This window comes from Opisthocomus hoazin, chromosome Z (genome assembly GCF_030867145.1).
Source record: "Opisthocomus hoazin isolate bOpiHoa1 chromosome Z, bOpiHoa1.hap1, whole genome shotgun sequence".
NCBI lineage: Eukaryota > Metazoa > Chordata > Aves > Opisthocomiformes > Opisthocomidae > Opisthocomus > Opisthocomus hoazin.
Window position 1 is genome coordinate 74,393,389 of NC_134454.1, and position 21,618 is coordinate 74,415,006.

The 21,618-nt window shown below is 37.4% G+C and overlaps 1 protein-coding gene across 1 annotated transcript in view; it reads left to right on the forward strand.

Annotated features, from left to right (window-relative positions):
• OXCT1 (3-oxoacid CoA-transferase 1) overlaps window positions 1-21,618 on the forward strand; it is an 84,491-nt gene that overhangs the window by 44,066 nt on the left and 18,807 nt on the right. The window contains exons 8-13 of the mRNA XM_075410889.1: window positions 1,748-1,855; window positions 4,498-4,609; window positions 5,059-5,153; window positions 5,821-5,869; window positions 9,236-9,308; window positions 10,080-10,155. Of these exons, the coding sequence (XP_075267004.1) occupies window positions 1,748-1,855; window positions 4,498-4,609; window positions 5,059-5,153; window positions 5,821-5,869; window positions 9,236-9,308; window positions 10,080-10,155 (513 nt within the window). The remainder of the gene's footprint in view (window positions 1-1,747; window positions 1,856-4,497; window positions 4,610-5,058; window positions 5,154-5,820; window positions 5,870-9,235; window positions 9,309-10,079; window positions 10,156-21,618) is intronic.

The following is a 21,618-nucleotide window of genomic DNA, read 5'->3' on the forward strand; positions in this document are numbered from 1 at the left end:
TTTGAGAAAGTTCAAATCAGTAGCAATTAGTATTCCCCAGGCCTAATTTTTTACTTGATAAATGAAGACAAATTTAGTTAGAAAAGGTGAATTTGGGAATTCTGCTGGTAGCAAATCATCTGATTACATATGGCTTCACTGAAAAGTCTTGTGTCCTGCTTCTCCTCCCTTATGAGCATGTTCTCACAGTAGTCACTGCACCGAGAGTGCAGTGTGCTTCAGCTGCATCCTTCAGGATTTTTTTCATTTTACCCTGTGTTTGAATTGGTCTCCGTATTAATTTTAAAATTACTGTATAAAATAATAAACTTCAGGTGAGATAGGGCATGGATGCCATTGGACTGTATTTTCATGAATACAGTAGTCTGAATTTTGAAAATATTGATTTGATTGTTTCTCCTTATCTTGTGGATAGGGACTTTCTGGATGTGTGATTCTGCTCTCCATGAACCCTGAGGCTGGTGTCGCTGTGGATGTTATTGCCTATTCCGTACCACCTTTGCCTTGCAGATTTCACAATTTGTCTCTTCCTGTCTGTTTACCCCAGGGCTTTCTTTAGGGATCATCTGAAATTGATCTTCTGGTGTTTAGTTTGTTAATTTTTCCTCATTATTCTTCTGCCTCTGCTGCTTTTAGGGTGGATTCGTTTGTTTATTGTCACACTCCAAGGCACAGTAGGAAGGTAATTGTCTATCAGATGTACTATAGATTTTACTATTGATTACATTGTGCAGTAACAGTAGGATGTCAAATTGAATTTTAAGCTCTGTAAGGTTGCTTCACTGGTAATGCCTGCTAAGTGACGTACCCCTTACTGATATTGTCATACCATGAGTCTTGTTTTGGGATTCTTAGACTTTGGATATTCCTAACTAGTTCCTGGTGATAAAGCAGTTTGAATATTTACTTGATTTCTTTTTGAGTAAATTGTTTCAGATGTTGTCTTTGACCTGTTGCTTTAGCTTAATACATTATCTCTGTGGTTGGATGCAAGTACAGTCATGACAGTAGTGTCTGTTGTGTGGCAGAGTGAAGTGTGCTCTCTGCACCTGAGACTTGTCAGGGAAAGCACCAGCCATGGCTGACGGTCTGTTCTGCAGGTGCTTGACCATAGCAGGGTCACCAGCTACACCACCCTGAACTTAGACGTACAAGGAAGGAAAATCCTGTTGTCTGTGGTGCTCCAGATAGGTGACATTTCAAATGTACTGTGTGAGATCAGTGCCATTTTGTGCTGAGTCTCTGTTTCATTAACTGTAGAGACTTCTAGATCTTCACATCTTTCTTGCAATTGGTTATTACAGTTCAGATGTTTTCAATTTTATTTTTGAGTACACTATGGAGAAACTTTAACTCAGCTTCTGTGTTTATATCATTAAAGTTCATACTTCTGCATTGTACTCTGACGTTTTGTTACTAGCACATTGTTTCCTTCTGTTTGGATGGAAATTACTAGCAGGTACAAACAACTCTGATGCAGTGTACATGGTATATTTCTTCAAGGTGGTCGTACAAATGAGGCTACTAAAACATAAATTAATTCCAATATGTGTGTAGAAATGTCCTTTGTAAGAAGAAGATAAGCATCTGAAATAGCCCATTTTAAAGAGTATGTCTGTTTTGTTCCATTCCTTAATTTTCTTGATTTGATCCACTGTGTATTTAATATTTGAAACTTCATTGCAAATAAAATCTCTCATTGAACACTTCTTTCTAAATATTTTCACTTTCCCTTTTCTCTCTGTAGGTAGAAGAAATTGTTGATATAGGAGCATTTGCCCCAGAAGACATTCATGTTCCCAAAATCTATGTTGATCGTCTGATACAAGGAGAGAAGTTTGAGAAGAGAATTGAAGTGAGTAGCTGAGCCTCTTGGTCACAACATATTTCAGCTTGGGGTGTATTTTAGCCATTACAGGGCTGTTACTCTAGCCACCAAGTCTTAGAGCTGAGAAATTAGTGTGAGAAAGACCTGTCAAGTTTTGCGAAGTACTGGTGGCTACTTAGGTACTTGGTGGTTAGGTGGGGGCTTGAGAATTGAATCTTGTTTCTTATACCTCAGCCTCTCTGGTTCAGTCCCTGAATAGTTTAGAGCAACTGCCTGTAGTCCTGGACGGCTTTAATGCAGTTGAAAATCTAATGGAAAATGCTACTTCATTCTCTTTCCCTGCCTCAATTCACCTTCGGTTGTAACAAAGGAAACACCTAGACTAGGAGCTGGCTTTGACAATTAGATACTTTCTATTCTACTGGAGAGCTTTTGACGTGGTCACATAGGGCCTGTCTCAGCCCCTTTTGTGCTGTGTATTGTATCACGTTACATTACAAAGGTCCTGCAACCTTTGTTTCCTTTTATTTGATTAGAAAGTTTTTTAGCCAGTGGCATTTCTGGTCTGAATAAGAGATGTCAAGAGCTATGAAAAATGGCAGTGATTGTATTAAACATCAAAGAAAATGGTGATTATGTAATTGTTCTTCATTGTTTCTATGGCTTTGCCTCACTCAAGCTATGTTCCTATATTTATTTTGGATATGTGACAATGCTCTTGAAGTGCAATTGAAAATTCTGTATTTCTCCTGTGTCTCCATACTCTGGAGGTGGGAATTATTCAGAATGTCATCAGAAGAGCTGGTGGAGGGGGAGATATATGACACAAGGAAAAAAAATCTTGGGAAAAAAAAAAAAGGTGTAGAAAGGAATTGTAATAATTAAACTTTTATTATTAAAATCAATTCACAAAGTCCAGAAAGTCATATAAGGGCTTTTGTCTGAGTAAACTCGTTTTTGAATGTTAAGTTTAAAAAGCATTTTTTTTCCCTTCCATCTGTTCATTCTGCAAAAGCATGTTGCATGTTATTGAGTATTTGACTGGAAACAGATGTGTCAAACCTCTTTTTTCACCTCTTTTCTTTCTCTGGGCATGTTGTGTTAGATTGCAATTAATGGCCTGTTTCCTTCTTCTGAATGGATGTAATATCTCACAGAAAAGCTTTTCCCTTTCATGAGAGAAATCCATTCTGCGTTTATTAAACTGCTGTTCCTATTGCAGTTTAGCAGTGGATAAGGAGCTTACTCTCTGTCCAGGAAAGAAGACCTTTATACAAACACCTGATTGTCTTTGGTTTGGCTGCATCAGTGAATACACCTACCTAGTCAACTGCCCCCTTCCCTATATGCTTAAGAAAAAAAGGATATGAGAGGGGGGGAAAAAAGCCACTATAAACTGCACATCAAAGTTGTAATAGAGATTAATTTTTTGTAATTTTGTAATTCTGGCATTGGTGCCTTTCATTAATAGAAGTATAGGAAGGAAATGGCAGATTTATTTACTATTCCATAAAATACATATGAAGGAAGTGGCTGTACATATGCAAGTGTGGAGTATGACAAGCGTTAAAAGGAGACATGAGGAGTAAAGAGTATAAAAATAAGGTAGTCTGTCGTAATTCCTACTGGCTTTAAACAGCAGTTACAGCCTGATTTGGCTCAGATGTGGTCCCTCTAGTGCAAGTCATACTTTCTATCCAGCCTTCTCTTTACTGTGGATAAACCCTTCGTGGTTGTTCTTGGTTTTCCCTAACTCTGAAGTGAAGCAATTCTGGGGAAAATGGCAAAGACATAAAAACCAAGTTGCTGGAAAGTTCAGGAGCCTAAGAGGAAATCGACTCCCAACATGGGGAAGAAAGACATGGCAGAAGTTCTTTTATGGCGATGAAAAGGAACACAGGATAATTTTGCCTGATGTGTTCGTTATGCTTACGAAGTAGGAGAGGATGTGAAGACATATGGGGGTGCAGGACATGATGTTGCCCAGAGCAGTTGTATATGCGTGGGAGAAATACGCCAAGAACACAGTCTGTGTAAACAATAATTTACAAAAAAGGTCTTAGAAAGTTCTTGAATGTCATGGCATTGTCACCTACATGCGGTTTAGAAAGCATCAACTTAAGGACAGGAAATCTCAGGAAAGAACTTCAGGCAGATTTATGTGAGATTATACAGATTTATGTTTGAAAACTTGGTTGCTTAGCTCCCAGTATCTTCAGACAACTGGCATTTGTCTATCTCATGCATATAAGTCTAGAAGATCACCATTAAATTGAATGAACGCAGAAAGAGAGCAGTATTTGTATTTTAGGTGGCATTTTACAAATCTATTCAGCTATCTCTGGGGTAATGATCTCAGACTTGCTAGTATTTGCCCTAATGCTTGGTGTCTTCTTAACCAGTTGCCCATATCACGTACTCTCTCAGTCTTGACAATACAGACGAAGAAACAATGTTTAGCTCTAAGGCTATCATTGGGGATGTTTGATGACTCCATTGGCTTAGATAAGCTTGAACTGACAGAATAAAAGATTGGGTTTTTTGTAGAAGATGGGTAAATAATGTTATTCTTAGACCAAGTATCTCAGTGCAATTACACATCAGGCTTTTGTGTCTTGAGAAGCAAGAATCTGGATTCTAATCTTTACTTATGATTACTTCTTTTGTAGCGCTTATCAATCCGAAAGCCTGAAGACTCAAAAGCCAAACAAAAACAAGGAGACAATGTGAGGGAGAGGATCATCAGACGGGCTGCTTTAGAGTTTGAAGATGGCATGTATGGTATCCTTCAGTGACAGCTGTTTTGTTTAAGACGGGTTAATTACCGTGCTGGTTGTCTTTCCAAGAGCCTGGAATTCTCTCACTTTATTAACACTCCATTGAAATAGATGTGATGTTAAGACCTAGGGTACCCGGAGTTTTTGTCCAGGCATATCTGGAGAGTTTGTTAGCAATTGAATGTTTTGCAAGTTTTTTTGAAAAAGTTATGTACATTGGAAATGCAGCTTACTTGCACTGTGTGTTTTTTGTCATGTAAAGCATTTGACAAAATACAATTAGACAGTCCAAAAGGCAAAACCGTTCATCACAAATACAAGGCATCTAACTAAATATGGAAGCGTTTGTGAAGAGAACAGTTCTAATCTGATCGTAGTCCAGTGATAACTTTTTTTAAGTTACTAGTTTGCAGTAAGTGTGTTCCTGTTTGTGCCTTAACCAATTCTCTTCAGCTAATCTGGGTATTGGAATCCCACTGTTGGCCAGTAACTTCATCAGTCCAGACATAACTGTTCACTTACAGAGTGAGAATGGAGTCCTGGGTTTGGTAAGAATCTATCTTGGTCACTTTTTGCAGTGTACTTACCTGGCAGTGGCTGGTTTTTATTCCCCACCCACCTCCAACTTGATTATAATTTTACTAAAAATCATGTTAAAATATATCCCATATTGCATGATGATCAAATTCTAATTTTAGTGCACAGAAGTTTTTAAGGAAATGCTTATTTCAGGATTATAGTGCTACTTTGTGCAGTATGTTCTTAACTACATGTTTTGCTGGAAGGAGTCAGAATCATCTGTAGTTTGCAAGACCAAGCCTTGTAAACCTTATCAAATATAATTTAAAATAAAGCTTAAAGTGAATATTATTTTCATTGTCATATGGCTTTATGAAGTTGCACTTATGTAATCTGTCACTTTGGTTAAAAACAAAAAACCCCCCAAAACCAAACCAAACCAAACAAACTCCCTCTTTGTGGTTATTTAGTAATTCTAATGGTCCCTAACAGTATGTCCATCAGTCCTGGTATGTTAGTTGATATAAATTGTGGCTTGTATCGTCAGAGATGTTATTCTGCTAAAGATAAAAAAAATAAAAGTGTGTCTGTGATGATCTGTTTGCTGTAATAACCATTAGAAATAATAAAGAGGTTATGAATTGTATCTCAGAGGTATTTTAATATAAAGCTGACATATGTCTGTGTTGTTGTCAGGGTCCTTATCCACTTGAAAATGAAGTAGATCCAGACCTGATTAATGCAGGTAAACTCTTTTAAATAAATTTCATTTCTGGAAAAGGATTATTCATTGTTAATCTAAAAATTTTCTTTTGATTCAGTATTTGAACTCAGACTCCTCTTTTATTTACTTATAAATATGAATGTATTTGTCTTCTGATCATTGGTTTTGATCAATGGAGATGTTTAATATTCTAGTTAGAGAGCTTATGCTTTGATGCATTTTAGTAGCTACTGAAACAAACTGTCTTCCAGGCCAGGCAGTATAGGGTCAAATCTTTTTTATCAGAAATGAGATTGTTTTATGAAGCCTTTATATTAATATGGATTTATTTGCATGCTACTTTTCACCTTGGGTCTTCTAGAAAATGGTTTTCAATGATTCTTGTTTGGAACTGTTTTAAAATGTCCAGTGTGTGATGGCCTGGTTTATTCCTGACTAGTGAGTTGCCAGGAATGCAACTCACTTGCGTTTGGAGCAGGAGCGGTAGCCAGGGCATGGGGAGAGAGCTCCCCAGGTGGGACCTGGCACAGCGGAGGGCTGTGCTGCGGGTGGCTGCTTTTGCCGCTTTAGGAGGGGAATGCTGGTCCTCACCTGCTGTATTTGCCCAGCTGTTTTGGGGCATTTCACCTCTGAAGCAGCCATGCGATGTGAATACTCAAACTTTTTACAGTTTAGTGCATCTCTCTGATTTCTGTTCTCTTCATGGAAAGCAGTGCCTGTGTCCGTTCTCTGTTTCCATGTGAAATTACACCTATGTATTGCATTGCGACAAACAGAAGTGGGCCTTGGCACCTTATAAATTCTGTTTGAAGTGAATGGTGTGGGTCACGGACCGATAGCTGACATCTCCAAATTGTGTTTTCATATGGAAAACCTAGGCATTTTATGTTTTTTTATTGAGGTATACATATACATGCGTATACATACATGTAAAGGTGTGTACATGTGTTGATACAAAACGTACCTTTCTCAGCAGCAGTTGACAGGTACAATTAAACTCTGAAAAGTTGAAGGAGATAAAGCACTGACATCAAACAAGCTTTTAATTTAGTATCAGGGTGCAGTCCAGGAACTGTTCACTGACTTGGAACATTTGCTGCCTGGCTTAACTAATTGATACTATTAACATACTGGTATGTCATTGCCCCTGTTTTAGTATTATGTTTTAAATAAGGAGTTATTTAAGGAGATCTTCTTTATTTGAAATAGTAAGAGATTATAAAGGAATGGAGTCCAGCATTTCACCAGCAGGCTACTGTTGTGATACACTGTATGAAGGAAAATGTCAGAGGCATGAGAGCTGTGTTAGTGGTTGAACGGAAACTGAGGCGGTTTTTTTTTTTAAATAAATTATTGAAGTTGTCACTGGAAAGAAAAAAACTGTTTAGAATAAATCCAATTTACTATAAAAGGTGAAATTTTATGCACACACGTTAGAACTAAAGTTCATTAGAAATGAACTCATTAACAGAGTGACAATGAAAAAAAGTATCCAAGAACATGATAAATACTATGAAAAATTATTGTGCTTTTGTATGGATATCAGGATGATATTGAATTGTTATTTATGGTTGATAAATATTTTTTAAGAGATAATCTTGCAGGGATGAAGCTAACATAACAGGTCAGAATGCAACATGGAAACCGGACTATTCTAGTATTTGTGGCTTAGTGTTAAGTACCTTCACATTTTCCTCTGAAGCTGAAGTAGACAGGACACAGGATAGATGAACCTCAGGTCGACCACCAAAATTATTATAGTTATCATTGCTGAAACATTCAGAAGCTGCTAAATCCCACTGATACATACTTCAATTAAGACCATTCTAGGTGCTTTCCAGCCAAATTTATAAAACCAGGTAAAGAAAACAAGCTAAATGTCAAAGCAATAGAATTTAATTCTGTTCACATTTTTTGGCTGGAATGGTCCAGTATCAGCCCCCAAAGTCCACATTTTCAAAACATACTGCCCATTTGGGCTTTTACCAAATTTTTATCAGCAAAGTTAATTATATTTCTCTCAAATATGTATGGGGTTCTTGTCCCGTTTTCCGAATCTCTCACGTGAAGTTTGTCTTCACTGTAATTCAAAGGTAGACTTCTGACTTACAGCAAAAATATTTACAAGTACTGACTTCCTGAGAGAATTTTCAAGAAGTGTGTAATATGGCACTCTTGCTACAGTATTGTGTGGTCCTCAGCCTGTGTCTCTTTCTTCTCAGCATTGCCTTGTTTGTCACTTTATCCTAGGGTTCTTGCTCTATGTTGCTGCTTGCAGGCCATGTTGTCTCTCCCACTGCCCTGGGTGGGTGCCTGGTAGGGAAAGACAACACGTCAGGCGGTCTTAGCAGGTCTGGATGTTAGCATGGTGAATTCTTATGATCTGACTGCAAGACTACTTGTATGACCTTACTTCTATACTATTTTGTGTGTCAAAATTTAATTTCCATACAATGTCTTGGCAAATCAGATACATCAAGTGAACTCAATAAATTAAAGCAGGTAATGTCTCTATTTTAACTTTCCTGCAGTGTTTGCTTCTGTTTTCCCATCCTTGTAGTTAATCTCATTGTCTCTTTTTCCCTGTTTTCTGGAACTGTTTAATGATGTCTCATTCCTCTTCCCTTTTGTTGTTACACTTTTTCTTCACAATGTTATCTGGTGCTGAAGTATTCTGTTTGCTTTTTTTTCTCTCAAGTTTCCCATGATTTATAATTGCACCTTTGGCTGTGTTTCTTATGCCTTTGCAGAGGCACTCTGTTCACATGGGTGTTGCTTAGACTGGTTCAAAGTGCTGTCAGGAGAGGAAAGAGGGCTCTAGACAGAGTCAAAATCAGACACTTCCATGTGCACTCCATTGCTTGACCCAAGCACTGTGCAGAGAACAGTACAACACACAGAAGCGTATTTTCTTGTGCACTTTTAACAAAACAAGAGTTCACTAGATCTGTCATTTATTTTTCAGCATTCTGCATCATTATCACTCTAGACTGTTCAATCATCTGGTCTGCTTGCTCTTCCTTGCAGCCTCCCTGTCTCCTGAAAATGCTGTTTGTTTCAAAAGAGAGTTACCTCTCGCAGCTTCTGTGGATAGAGCAGAAAGCTGAAGTCCACGTAGTTTTCTTAGCCTCTGATGTCAGTGATGTTTTGCCTGGAACTGCTGATGGTCACAGAGCGGGCAATCCTATCATTAAAAACTGTAACAAACTGCTTCAGAATTCATTACGATTGATTACGTTTACATGTACATAGTAAGTGTAATCAGGTCTGTAGTTGTAAAAAATCCAAAGGAATTTGATAAAACCCTCTTATTTCTTGGTTAATAGCTGTGACTTCATTTGTCAAAGAGAGAAAATACATACATACTACAGCTTATTTCTTTTACAGGTAAGGAGACAGTCACTGTTCTTCCAGGTTCTTCATATTTCTCTAGCGATGAATCATTTGCAATGATAAGAGGGTATGTAACAACACAAACCCTGGTCTTTTGAAACATGAAAAGAATAAACTGAGTCAGTGACTGAACTCATTAGTAATTCTTTGAAATGTAGTTAGCATTGAACAAACTGTAAAATGATCAGGGACTTGATCAGTGATAGTTTACAGAGGATTAGGTGTAGCTGTTGGAACCAGAAAAACACTGTAACTAATGGATACCGTAGTGATGTTCATGTCTACCACCACCTGGCCATATATGAACACATTTAATAACTATGTTTTAGCAACTACATTTTGGCCATTTCCAAGTATCTAATCTGTACTTGCACTCAGTCTATTCTCTTTGCTCAGCTTGTAACTGTGATCCTCATTCCACCTCCTTAATGGAAATTCACCATCTGCACCTGTTTTTTGTTTGTTTTTCGGGAAGGAGGCTGGATGCAAACAAACATAAAATCCTAATGGCTCTGAAAAAGATAATGAGTGCATGTAAATACGTGAAGGAGTGCACTTAAAAGTATGAGTTCAGAGCTGATTGACTGTGTGTGCAATTAACCAAAACCAGACAAAAGTAATAACATTTTTGAGGCTCAGTAGGCAGACAGAAAAATTTTCATCAGCAATACATCTAGAGGGGGGAAAAAGCCAACTATGTGTGTGATAAAATGGTTTCTACCTCTGTGGTATGCCACCATTTTTGCATTGATCTAATGAGAATGTGAACAAAAGCTTGTTAAGATTTGTGGGCTGTTACTTGAACGTGATATGCTAATTACACACTTTCTGTTGCCAGAGGCCATGTTGATTTGACAATGCTTGGAGCTATGCAGGTGTCTAAGTACGGTGACCTGGCCAACTGGATGATTCCTGTAAGTAGATTTTTGTACTACTGTCAGTGCACTATATTTAGGGTAATATAAATGTAGCTGAGGGTCAGGCAAAGCAGAAAAAGGCTAAAGAACAATGAGGGTTGTGAAGCTCAAAGCATTAAAATAGAGGACATATACAGCTGTAAGGTTAACAGGTTTTCTTGTGTACTGTTGGCACCAAGCAATCAATTATCAGGAGTCAGGCCTCTAAAATTATGCTTGTGCTAAGCATTGTGAAAAGCTAAACATGATTTATGTAAGCCTTTTTCCTTCCTTCTGGATCTACGTCTTTGAAACGTCATGGATTTTTGCTGAGGACTGATGCTTTTTCTTGAGAGTGACGGCTCTTGTATCGTTGTACCTGGAACAAGAACTTGAATAAGCATGTAGTGCATCGTAGAATTATAAAATGTGTAAAATAGCATGCAGTACATCATAAAATTATAAAAACAGCCTGCATTATTTTTCTTAGTGCTCCTGTCAAAGTATCACAGCATTGCCATTTTAAATACATCTAGAAGGAAGCAATACTATTGTGTTTACCCAAATAGTCCTACAGGTTTCAACCACAGAAATAAAAACTTATCCCAGTATTATTTAAGCAGCTGATGACATTAAGCCATTCTTTGAACACAGTGTATGTTTTGACATTAAACAACATACTCATCTTTTACATGGTTTACAAATTTGTATTTTCAATGGCTTTCAATATGGTACTTTCTGATAGGTTTGTATCAGAGATACCTGTAAACAAATTTTCTTTTAGCCTGATTTAAGGTAATGAGGCATATTTCTGCCTGCCTGAGCCGTGCTAAAGGTCTCAGGAAGGCTTTGAAAACTGAAAGCTGCACAGAAGAGGAAAAAACCCCAAATGAATGTCCTACCTCTTACGAATGTCCTGTCTCTTGGAGAAGCGTTAGCTGAGCCCAGAAGTCTGTGTGACTTCTCCAGCAGGCCTATGAGCGCACAAGTCATAGAGCAGTGGCTGGAGCATAAGCTGCTTTTAGTGAGTGGGGACAAAGATAAGGCTGTACAGGCAGATGTGTGAGAGAGTGCTATTCAAGGTGTCTGTGTGAACGATTGTAGGGGATGTGAAGGGGTTATGGCTAGGTTGGAATATGGCATATAGGAGAAAAATTCATAAGAGAACAATCTTCCTTAGATGTTCTCACAACACAACCTGGTTTTATGGTCACGCAACTGAGAACAGATGGACTAGTGCTGGCTAGATCTTTTCAGACCCCACTGGTACAAATGCTAGCTTTTTCAAGACTCTTTTCTATTTGCAGTGTCATCCAGTTAATACAGTGAAAAGTGGAGTCGGAAAATTAATACTGCTGTTAGTGCTTCACTCTGGGATCTTGTGTGTGCTCTTCTATTGCTGTTTTATGTCTTTCGGTAGAACTCTGTGATTTAAACATAATCTGATGGTCAGATACACTGCAGGAGTCCAAGTATGATGTGCATTCAGGCAATACTGGTTAGCTTTGCATTGTCCAATTCCAATTTCTTTTTTTTTCTTGAGTTACAAGAGCTTCTCACTAGAATCCAAAATAATGAAACAAGCCTCCACAGAGGAATGCACATACACTTTGAAATGTAAGGGATAAATTAAATAATGTTTTTAACCCCAGGTGTGCTGCTTGAGCCAAGGTGAAAGTATGATAGTGGAAGTTTTCAAGGAGTTGAAACCTTGGTTAACTAAAATTTGTGATCTTCTGATTTATCTATGGCTCTGTATGTCAAAGGTGTGATAAGTCATGCAAACCTAATCATATGTAACTTAAAAATATGTAGATTTAGTAAACTGTTTTTTTTTTCAGATGATTGACGTAAATAAATGTAAGTAATCTACACTGTCAGTCCAGTACTGTGGGTATATGTCACTGAGAAGCTGAGTGGGATATTTGTTCCTTCATGTCAGTGAAAGCAATTCCTTCACATTAAACTATGGTGGCGACATCTTATACAAGTAGAAATTACTTGCTTACATAGTGGTTTTTAAAAATGATTATGAATTATTACATTCTCAGTCAAAATTTTGATGATAGACTAGAAAAAATATTTAAAGGTAAGTTGTTACAGTATAAACTCCTTTTTTCTTCATAGATTATTTAGAGATTTTCTTATAGGCACACTTCAGGATGAGTTTAATCTGTGTATCTTTTTATTTCTTAGAATCATAGAATCAGAAGTTGGAAAAGACCTTTAAGATCATCAAGTCCAACCATAAAATTTGAATTGTCAGATGAATTCTAGGTTTTGTTTAGCTGGGTTGCCTTAGACTGACTCTTTATACTTTTGCAACATGAAAGTCACTAGATAAATGTTTCCTGAGACTATCCTTTATATTCAAGATTACTTAACTCCTGAGATTTTCTTCTTCGACAATACTTTAGTGCTGCAAAAGGAGTGTTAAATATTCCTGCACCTAGTAAAGCCTTCTGTTTACTCAAGCTGTTTCTGAAAGGCTGATTAGAAAGCAGGTGGGTTGAATTTTAGGTGGGAAGAATTGCTTTGTTTGCTTTTTTTGTTACCTTTGATAGAAGTGACAAGAGAATTATTCTTCACAGACCCAAGCAAACAAGTAATAAATATTCCTGCTTTAAAGTATTCCTAGTAAACCAGCAAAAATGCACCTTTAGTGATAGCTCACAAAGCTGAAATATTTGAAAAAAGGCACTCCTCAATCATCAGTTGATAGATTTTAGTGTCCAAAAATGCCAGTATGGTCAGCTGAAATTACTGGGATCTCAGGACATGAAATTTCATACAGTTACATCTGTGCTGAATCTAAAAGCTATTTCCTAGAGTGTTCATTCTTGAAAAGCAACGTGATGAGCCACAGCAATTCACCACTTGTTTTCTTGCTTGGTTTAGTTTCACTTGGGGTGGGTTTTTGGTTTTTGTGGGTTTTTGTTGTTTTTTTTTTTATAAAGACCATTGCCCTGTATTTCCAGTTTTAGTTTTGTTTTGACCTCCACTCCCATTGTCTTTTCCTAGGACTTCCCTGCTGTGTTCCAAAGCTTCTTAGCGAGCAGTGTTAGGGGTTGTTGTTCATTATAGCATTTGTAAATAGAGCTGCAGGACTTTTTAAATTAAAACTTGCAGTTAAAATCAACACATTTTCTCAATGGACAACAACTTTTGTTATTTTTCATAGTTTTGTCTTTTCTATGTTTGACAAAGTTAGTCATTCCTAACAAGCAGTTCCTATACTTTTTAGAGTACATGTATTTATTTCATACAACAAAGTATGTTTGGGTGTTGTTTAAGTATTGAATCAAAATAAATCTTTGCTCAGGGTACATATACAGTTATCTTTAAAGAAAGAGGTAAAAAATCAACTTTTGCTGTATTTAGATAAATTTCAAGATCAAGATATTTTCCACAGATATTTTCCCAATATATTTAGTTGACTGTGCAGAGCCTGTTTGATCCCTGTTAGCATGAGTTTCCAAAGATATGTCGCAGTTGGACACTATCAGTATTTTTTTTTGTGGTGTTTTCAACTTGCGAGTAACATCTGTGTTGAAGCAAAACATTAACAGTCTAAACCGCTTCTAAAAACTCAACTTTAACTGTTGTCCTAGACTTAGACTGAATAAAAGTACAGCATTCACAGACACTGCAGGCACATATGATACATACGGTACCACACAATGCTTTCAGGGACTAAGTAATACTCACTTTTCCAGTAGATTTGTGCACTTTTTACTTTCTTTCAGAATATTTTTTGCCATATAGAAGTTAAAGTTTATTTTTCTGATCATGATGTTGAAATTCTTTCACTGACCTTTTTTGTGACGTCTTTCAGTATCTGAAGTACCAAAAGATGAAGCCAGCACTTTTGCATTAATAAAACAGATTGATTTACAAACATATTTCTTGAAACATTGAAGCTTCATAGAAGCACAGAATCATAGAATGGTTTGGGTTGGAAGGGTCATTTAGAAGTCAGCTAGCCCAGCCCCTCTGCAGTGAGCAGGGACATCTTCAACCAGACCAGGTTGCTCAGAGCCCCGTCCAGCCTGGCCTTGAAGGTTTCCAGGGATGGGGCCTCCACTGCCTTGCTGGGCACCCTGTGCCAGTGATCTGTTCCAACTTTGATTGTATTCTGTATTTTTCTCAAAACTGTTCAGACTTACATGTTCCTTCCTTCAGTGTTTTATGTTGTCTAGAAAATGCTAATTTTAGTTTTGCATCTATACCAAGGGCATTATTTTCCATATCTGGAATTGCTTATTTTGCTTATGAAGATGCCTCTCCATTCTATTCAGACCCAAATTTATTAATAACAGGTATGTTTTCAAAACAAGAAATTATAAAATACAACTTCAGGTAGCTTTTATTTGTCGTCTTGTTACCTTTGAGGTGTACGTTTTTACTGGCGTACACCACGTGGGTCCCTGTGACTTTTTACTGTCCTCATTTGTCACTCTTACTAACCTTTGGCTGTCTGCAAATTTGTTTTGCAGTAAATTTGTATTTACTTATTAGTAAATATGCCTGTTTACACTCCATAAATCCAGCCAGGAGCCTTTCCAATCAGCAGTCATTTCCCTTTGGTTACTTTGTTTTGAGATTTGTTGGTCAGATGATTCTTAATCTGCTTTACTGATGCGTTATTGCTATTCTACGGTACAGTTTTTAAAAATGGGATTAACCTGCTCGTAGGCATTCAGATTTCCTGCTTTTCTTGTAAATAAGATGATATGTTATTATCAGTTAAGTTGGATTATCAGCGAGATGCATCTTTTTTTGGTCACAAAATTTGTGTGGGGTGATACAAAGATCGACTTTGCTGGAAGCTCATAGTGTAAGGAAGCTTTATGCTGTATTTTATTGCAACATTTTTAGCTTTGTGTTTAGGCTTGATTTAAGTATTTCTTATGTGCTATAGCTTTTGAGTTCTTGTATTTATAGTGTTTGCCATTATTTGAGAGGCAAGTAATAACTCTAAATGTCTTGTTTTGAATACCATCATGAAGCTATCCTTTTTGTCCCATAAGAGACTGATAACACTTGAGCCGTGGTGCATGCATGTGTGTATTTACTTTAATTTATTATTAGGAACTGAGCTAAGGAAGGCTCATTGCAATAATTACAGCCCTTTCTTCGCTCTTACCTGCTAATTTCTAATGTGGAGGAAAGCCCCATGAGTACAGGAAGAAGAGGGTGAGAATATTTTAAGTACATGCAATAAACAATGCTATTTGCTTAGGCGGAAGTTACTTACTAAACACATTTGTTTTATTCCGTTAAGCAGTATTACTTAATGGCTTTTTGTCTTGCTCCCTTTGGTATTTCTCCAACTAACAAGAGGGTTTCTGGGGAAGGGAAGGAGAAGGAGGTGGCAGATTTCTGAAGCACCCCTGGGGACAGAGCACAGCTAGGAGAAGATGGCCAAGAGAGGTGGAAGGGAATCACTGAGGACATGGTCATGGAGCAGGGCGGGCAGGCCAGAGTAGATGGGAAGTAGTGTAGAAGAGGACTGAAGGCTGGTTAATTAAACTGGACATGTGCAAGTCCACGAGGGCTGATAGTATACATTCAAAGGTACCAAGGAAGCTGGCAATCGACCAGACTCAAAGCCTAGGGGCCACCAGTTCAGTTAATGAGCAGCAGCCTCAGGGATGATCCCAGGACTGATACTATTTAACATCTCTATTCCCTACAAACAGTATAAACCAAATACAATTTTGAGCAAGAAAATTAACTCTAGCTTGGTGTATTCTTCTGCTGGAGTATAGAATTCATGTTTTGATAGCTAAGGTAATACAGTCAGGGGGCTGAGGAAGAGGGTGATGTAATTTGTACAGGTTATGCAGTTTGGATACATAAATCTAGATCATTCTTGGAAAAAAATAAATAATCCTTGAATTATAGAAGCAACAGCCTTAATTTGTAATGTTCTGTCTTGGAGTAGACAAACCTAAAGGATTAAAGCAGTAATAATGAAATAATTTGTAAGAAAATGATACAAAAATTCTAAGTTTTATCAAAGAAGATTATCTGAAAAGAAGACATGAGGAAACCCAATTCAAATTTAGTAATAAATCTTTTAGTTTACCATCTGTAGAGGTCAGTAGAACCTGAGTTAGTAATACAATTTTATACATTATTGGTAGTTTTTCAACGGAGCTGCAAAGTACATCTTTTGCACAGTTTTGGACAGTTTGACTGTGAGGTGAACTGCATGTTCGTTGGTACAGACATTTTAAAAATGGAGGTAAACTGGCAGAGGTCAGCTGAGTATGTGACTGTAGAAGGGTTGTAGTAGTAGTAGTAGTAGTAGTAGTAATAGTAGTGGTAGTAGTGCCAAACCTGAATGCCGAGGGCTCCACAGTGAGAGCTTTTCTGACTTGAAATTACCATTTTTAATGATGGGGGAAAGGACACGTATCCCTGAATGCCTGAGAGCACTGTAGGTCTTCTCCAAAGAGCCCCGTTGCAGGCTATTTGCCACTTTCCTTGAATAGGAGTGTCTTGGCACAAGGCTTATTTTAATTTTGAATCCATACTCACTGTCTAGTAACTCTCTTCTAGTATTTCTGTTGCACTGACTGCATCAAACTGTCAGTGTTTTAAGTTTTACAGCATTGCAAGAAATTTTGAGAAACGTGTTTTAACTATTAACAGTAAAATGATGAGGCACCACAAATTAGCTAAATTCTGTACGAATAGAAAATATGCAGGTCAATTATGTTCGGTGACTGAGTTTCTCTTAGTAGTAACGTGAAGTTGTTTGATGTCTAGGACATGGCTGAGTAGGGCTTATACAGGAGCAGTTGAACAAAGGAGAAGGACGGGACCTGCAGTTACCTAGACTCTCCTTGGAAATCTACATTTCAATGGTATACTACTGTAATATGAAGAGATACTAGGTTTTGCAGGCACATGTCTTGGAATGAAGCCTACAGTAGTACTACCAGCTTGCTGCTTCTCTTCCAACAAACATGTGCCCGAAAGCCCTGCAGAGCCCTTGCAACACATAATTGCTACCATTGGAATACTCCTGGAGCCTCAAAGGAGAAATGGAGCGTGTGGTGTTAGCTCTGCTTCTTCCACCTTATTGAGGGCTTTTTCTATCAGTTTTGTTTGTGTTATTTCTCTTCAGACTGCATGGAAGGATTGTGGGAACTCACTGTTGGTATTTTATTCGTAGTCTCTTAGATTTTCAACGTGAGAAGTGGCAGCTATGCATTAGGCATCTGTATAATGAGAGCAGCTGAAGAAATTCTGCCTGTCTCAAAAATACAAGCGTATGTCAAAAGACTCATGATCTGTGGGTTAGTGGTAACAATTGTGACTATGATATGGAACCATCACTTTCAAGTGAGGCTAGAATTATGTCGGCAGTAATATTTAATTACAGCATGCCATGCTGTGTTTTGGATACAGTATGCAAAAGTAAATGGAAGGCTTAACTGTACCACTACACTGATATAACATTCATTGCTGTAGAGTAAATCCATTTCAATGAAGCGTGTCACAGACTGTTCTGAGTTGCTCCTGAGATGCAGTTTCTCAGTCTATTCATTTGAATTTCACTCAGTCATTCAAATCTGTTGCCAATGGTTATTTCCAGTTGGTTTTATGGGATAATAAAGGAACAAAATTTGACCAACTTTATTTGCATATATTTATGCTGCCGTAATTTTCTGGTTATGGAAAGTAAAAATATAAATATATTTAGTGCACATATTTGTGTATGCTACATTTTAGGGAAAAGTTATTAATAATTTTACTAAGATGTATCAGTCACTCAAGAACTTATGTTCCATTGTTTAAAAAATGGTGCTTACTTTTTAATTTTGCTTTTCATTATGTGTGTGTTAGGAGATATATGATTAGCGTTCTTGAAAATCAGGTCATTTTCTGCATGGCTAAGCCATACAACTAAATTTTTACTTTGGACGTGCTTTAAAGAATATCTTCACCCTGTTGTGCATGTGAAGTGTGCTCAGCTTTGTTGCATTCAACTGGTATTAACTCTTTCTTGTGTCATTGCATTATCAACTCTACTGATTCAAAAATCAAATTAATGATTTCCCAGTGTTTCTTAGTAATGTTTATTCACTCATATTCTCAGAGTAAAATGTAATCTAGCTGTCATAGTTGACACTGTAATTACAATAGTTCTGTAATTGTGCCATATAAGGACACAAAATCAGTGGACAATAGGACAAGGAAGTATATTTCAGAACACCTGATCTTCAGCCTTATCAGTCTTTTTTGATACAGTCTTCATCCAGTCTTTTTCATTGAAGAAACAGAAAGTGAAATCTGGAAGAGTTGTGGCTTTCATTTTAAAATCAATTATAAACATACTTTTCCTTTAAACACTGGAAGGGACTGTTAGCAATGGGCAAAGGATTGTCATCTACATTTTTATGTCGTTAGAGTAGATTTATGCATATGTATTTTTTTAATATTACCTTCTGATTGGTATCATTTTAGTGCAAAGCTAAGGTTGGTGCTAATGTGCACCCCCTCAAACACACAGAAAAACCCCAAATCAACCACATCTAACTCCACAACAACTGACGAGACATTTTTGTTTGTTATATATGGCTCTTATGACCTGAAGATGACACATCTGTGAAGACAGACAGTACCTATATGGAGAGGAAGGCCTGTGTGACTAATGTATGTTAGTAGTGCATCCATACCACTGCTGAGAGGGACAGAGCAGAAAACTTTGAAGGGGTCCTAACTTTATCCTTTTGACTGCATCGTTAGCACCATTCGTGGTGGTGATGCAAGTGTCTTCATTTCTGCTTTTCTCTGTGGAGTTCATACTGTTCCAGTTGGTCTGAATTTTGGCAGCTGTCCCTAGCATGATATAATTATTTCCTTTCATAAGGAAGCTGAGACTGGTGATGGATTCTGTACCTGCCACCTAGTCTGTGTCCATGGCCATCAGAGACATACTGATATTCTTAAAATCTTTACTCTTTTATCCTAGGTGGTCTGTTCAAGGTTTTCTGGGGGATGCCTGAAAATTCTGATTGAATGGGAAGCGTGTGTGAGGACTGTAGTTTAGACTGGAAGCATTCATTATCTTCTGTAAGAATTTTTGAAATAGTGGTTTTACTAACTTTGAGCATAGTGTGAGGCATATGTATTCTTTCTTTTATTTAATGGAAGGAAAAAAATAATTTCAGACTAGATGCTCTTTATTTAATACAGTATTAGGTCAGTTGGCAACATGGACAAGGACTCTTAACAGGGAAGTTACTCAGTTCGTTTTCAAATGGGTATACATTTTCACCTTGTCTGTCTTTTGATATTCAATTTAAAATGGAATTATTCAAGCTTTTATTTCCATCTGCATTCTAATCTTTCAAACTCTACATTTACCACTGGTAGGTTTTCAGTGTTTCTTGAACCCGTTATTAGCATCTGCTTTGCTGTACTGTTGATGTGATATGTGTTTGTCTCAAAATATTGTGTTCTTTTAATAGAACCAGATCAGTTCAAATGCATTTTATCCTATGATGTTGGGAGTAGCTATAAAATTCAGTTATGGAAGAAAAGTCCTTTCCCTTGGGAATATAGAGGAAAGGTGTACGACACCAGCATGGATTCAAGACCTCAACAGTGTTTGGAGGCTCCTGAGTCTTGCTCTTTTCTGCCAACTACCTCTTTTTAGTCTGTTTGGGTTTTCTGGTATAGTTTCCTGCTTGCTATAGCATCTTTCTAGCTTGAAGTACCATTGTGACAAAACTTCACGTTCTCTTGAAAAATATCTGTCTCCCCCACCTTGGAGTACTCACAAGCTTCTGCTGGAGTACCACAGGTGACCAAACAAACAGGAAGGTTTCTGTTTAGGAATTACTATTATACTAAATTATTTCTCAGGCTCTTGAATGTTGTATTTTGATCACTCAAATGATGTTCAGTTATGAAGACATTGGATAAGAAAATATGTACCTTTCTTTCGTATTTTCTTAAAGATGCCCCATCACCACTATAACAAAAAAATTTATTTTGCAGTAAGTAGGCATTATAAGAAATTCCACTAATTTTGTGTGGTTTGGCTGTGAAGAAGCAGAAGAGCTGAATAACTTAATTAAAAAAAAAAAAAAAAAAACAAAAAAACCCAAAAAACCCAAAAAATCCATCAGGTCCATGAATTTCTACCTCTTGTATCCAAAAATTATTTGAGAGACTTAGCAAGAACTGCTGGTGAAGCACAGTGGGAAAAGCAGAATTCCTCCCTGGAATATGGACTTTTTCTGGTAGTGGAGAAACTACAAGGAAACTGTCAGCTTGCTTCTGTGCTCTACCTAACCTTCTGTATAAATGTTGCCAACATTGGACCTCCCAGCATGCAGATGGCTCATTCAAAAAAGTTTTCTTCCCTCTTCAAGTTCTTGCTGATGAAGTGGGCTTTATAACAGTGCTTCGAACTACCAGTTCTCTACCACTGAACCAAGTCTTTGCTTCTGGTTTCTTAAGCTAGCAGCACCAATGTATTTGGGAACTAAGAAAAATCATCTTAAATAAATAAAAGGGGAGGGGGGGGGGAGAGGGCATAAAAACTCTGGACCCTAGCAGCATGGTAAGAAGGAGCAGGAAACCTGCAACTGTATTTTAGCAGGTGCTTATTTGAAATACCTCCTTTTTTTTGTATAAGATTTGTTTAAAACAGTTAAGCTTTGTACATGTTATTACATTACACTTAAATGCCTTATCAAGTAACTAAGAGTGAACAGTTTTACTGTCTGCAATTTGCCCTGTTTAATCAAAAATAAATAAAAACAAACAGTTTATTGAAGTGAAATGTGTAGTTCCCACTTCAGCTAGTATCCAGCACTATAAACCCAATTCAGGTTTTTTCAGAGATTTCACAGCAGAGTTGGCTGTTACAAGCGGTGTTCAGGAGGAGAAAATGTTTATTTTTATGACAGACTGCATATTACATGCAAAGTTTTCAAATAAAACAGTCCGATTTAGGTCAGATACAATTAAATATGCTATCAAAATTTAAAAGAAACAGACATTGCTTGTTGCTTATAAATGTGCAGAGTTTATATCAGAACTGTTTTGGTCTGCGTGCTTATCCTAGGCAAAAAGGAACAGCATGTCTTTTGGGAATCACCTTTTAGTCTCGAGTATTTGAATTCAAATTTAGGATGCAACTGTGCCCTGTGCCAGTATGGTGTGGGGGAAAGTGCAAGTTGTGGGACTTTGGTAGATGCACTAAGAGCGTTGTAAGGCTCTTACGCTTTGGATGTTCCTCAAAATAAAAGCATACTTGGCTAGTTGGAGTTAATGCTTCATTGATTTGCTTTACCATGCACCCTACAGAGATGAGTATGTTTGCCTAAAGAGAAGGAGCAGATGTAGCAATTTAAAGGTCCCAAAGTCCTGCTTTTTAACTTAACTTGCATTTTCCTGCTTCTGCAGACACAAATGGATGAAGTCTCTTCTCTCAGTCCTGTATGACAGCTT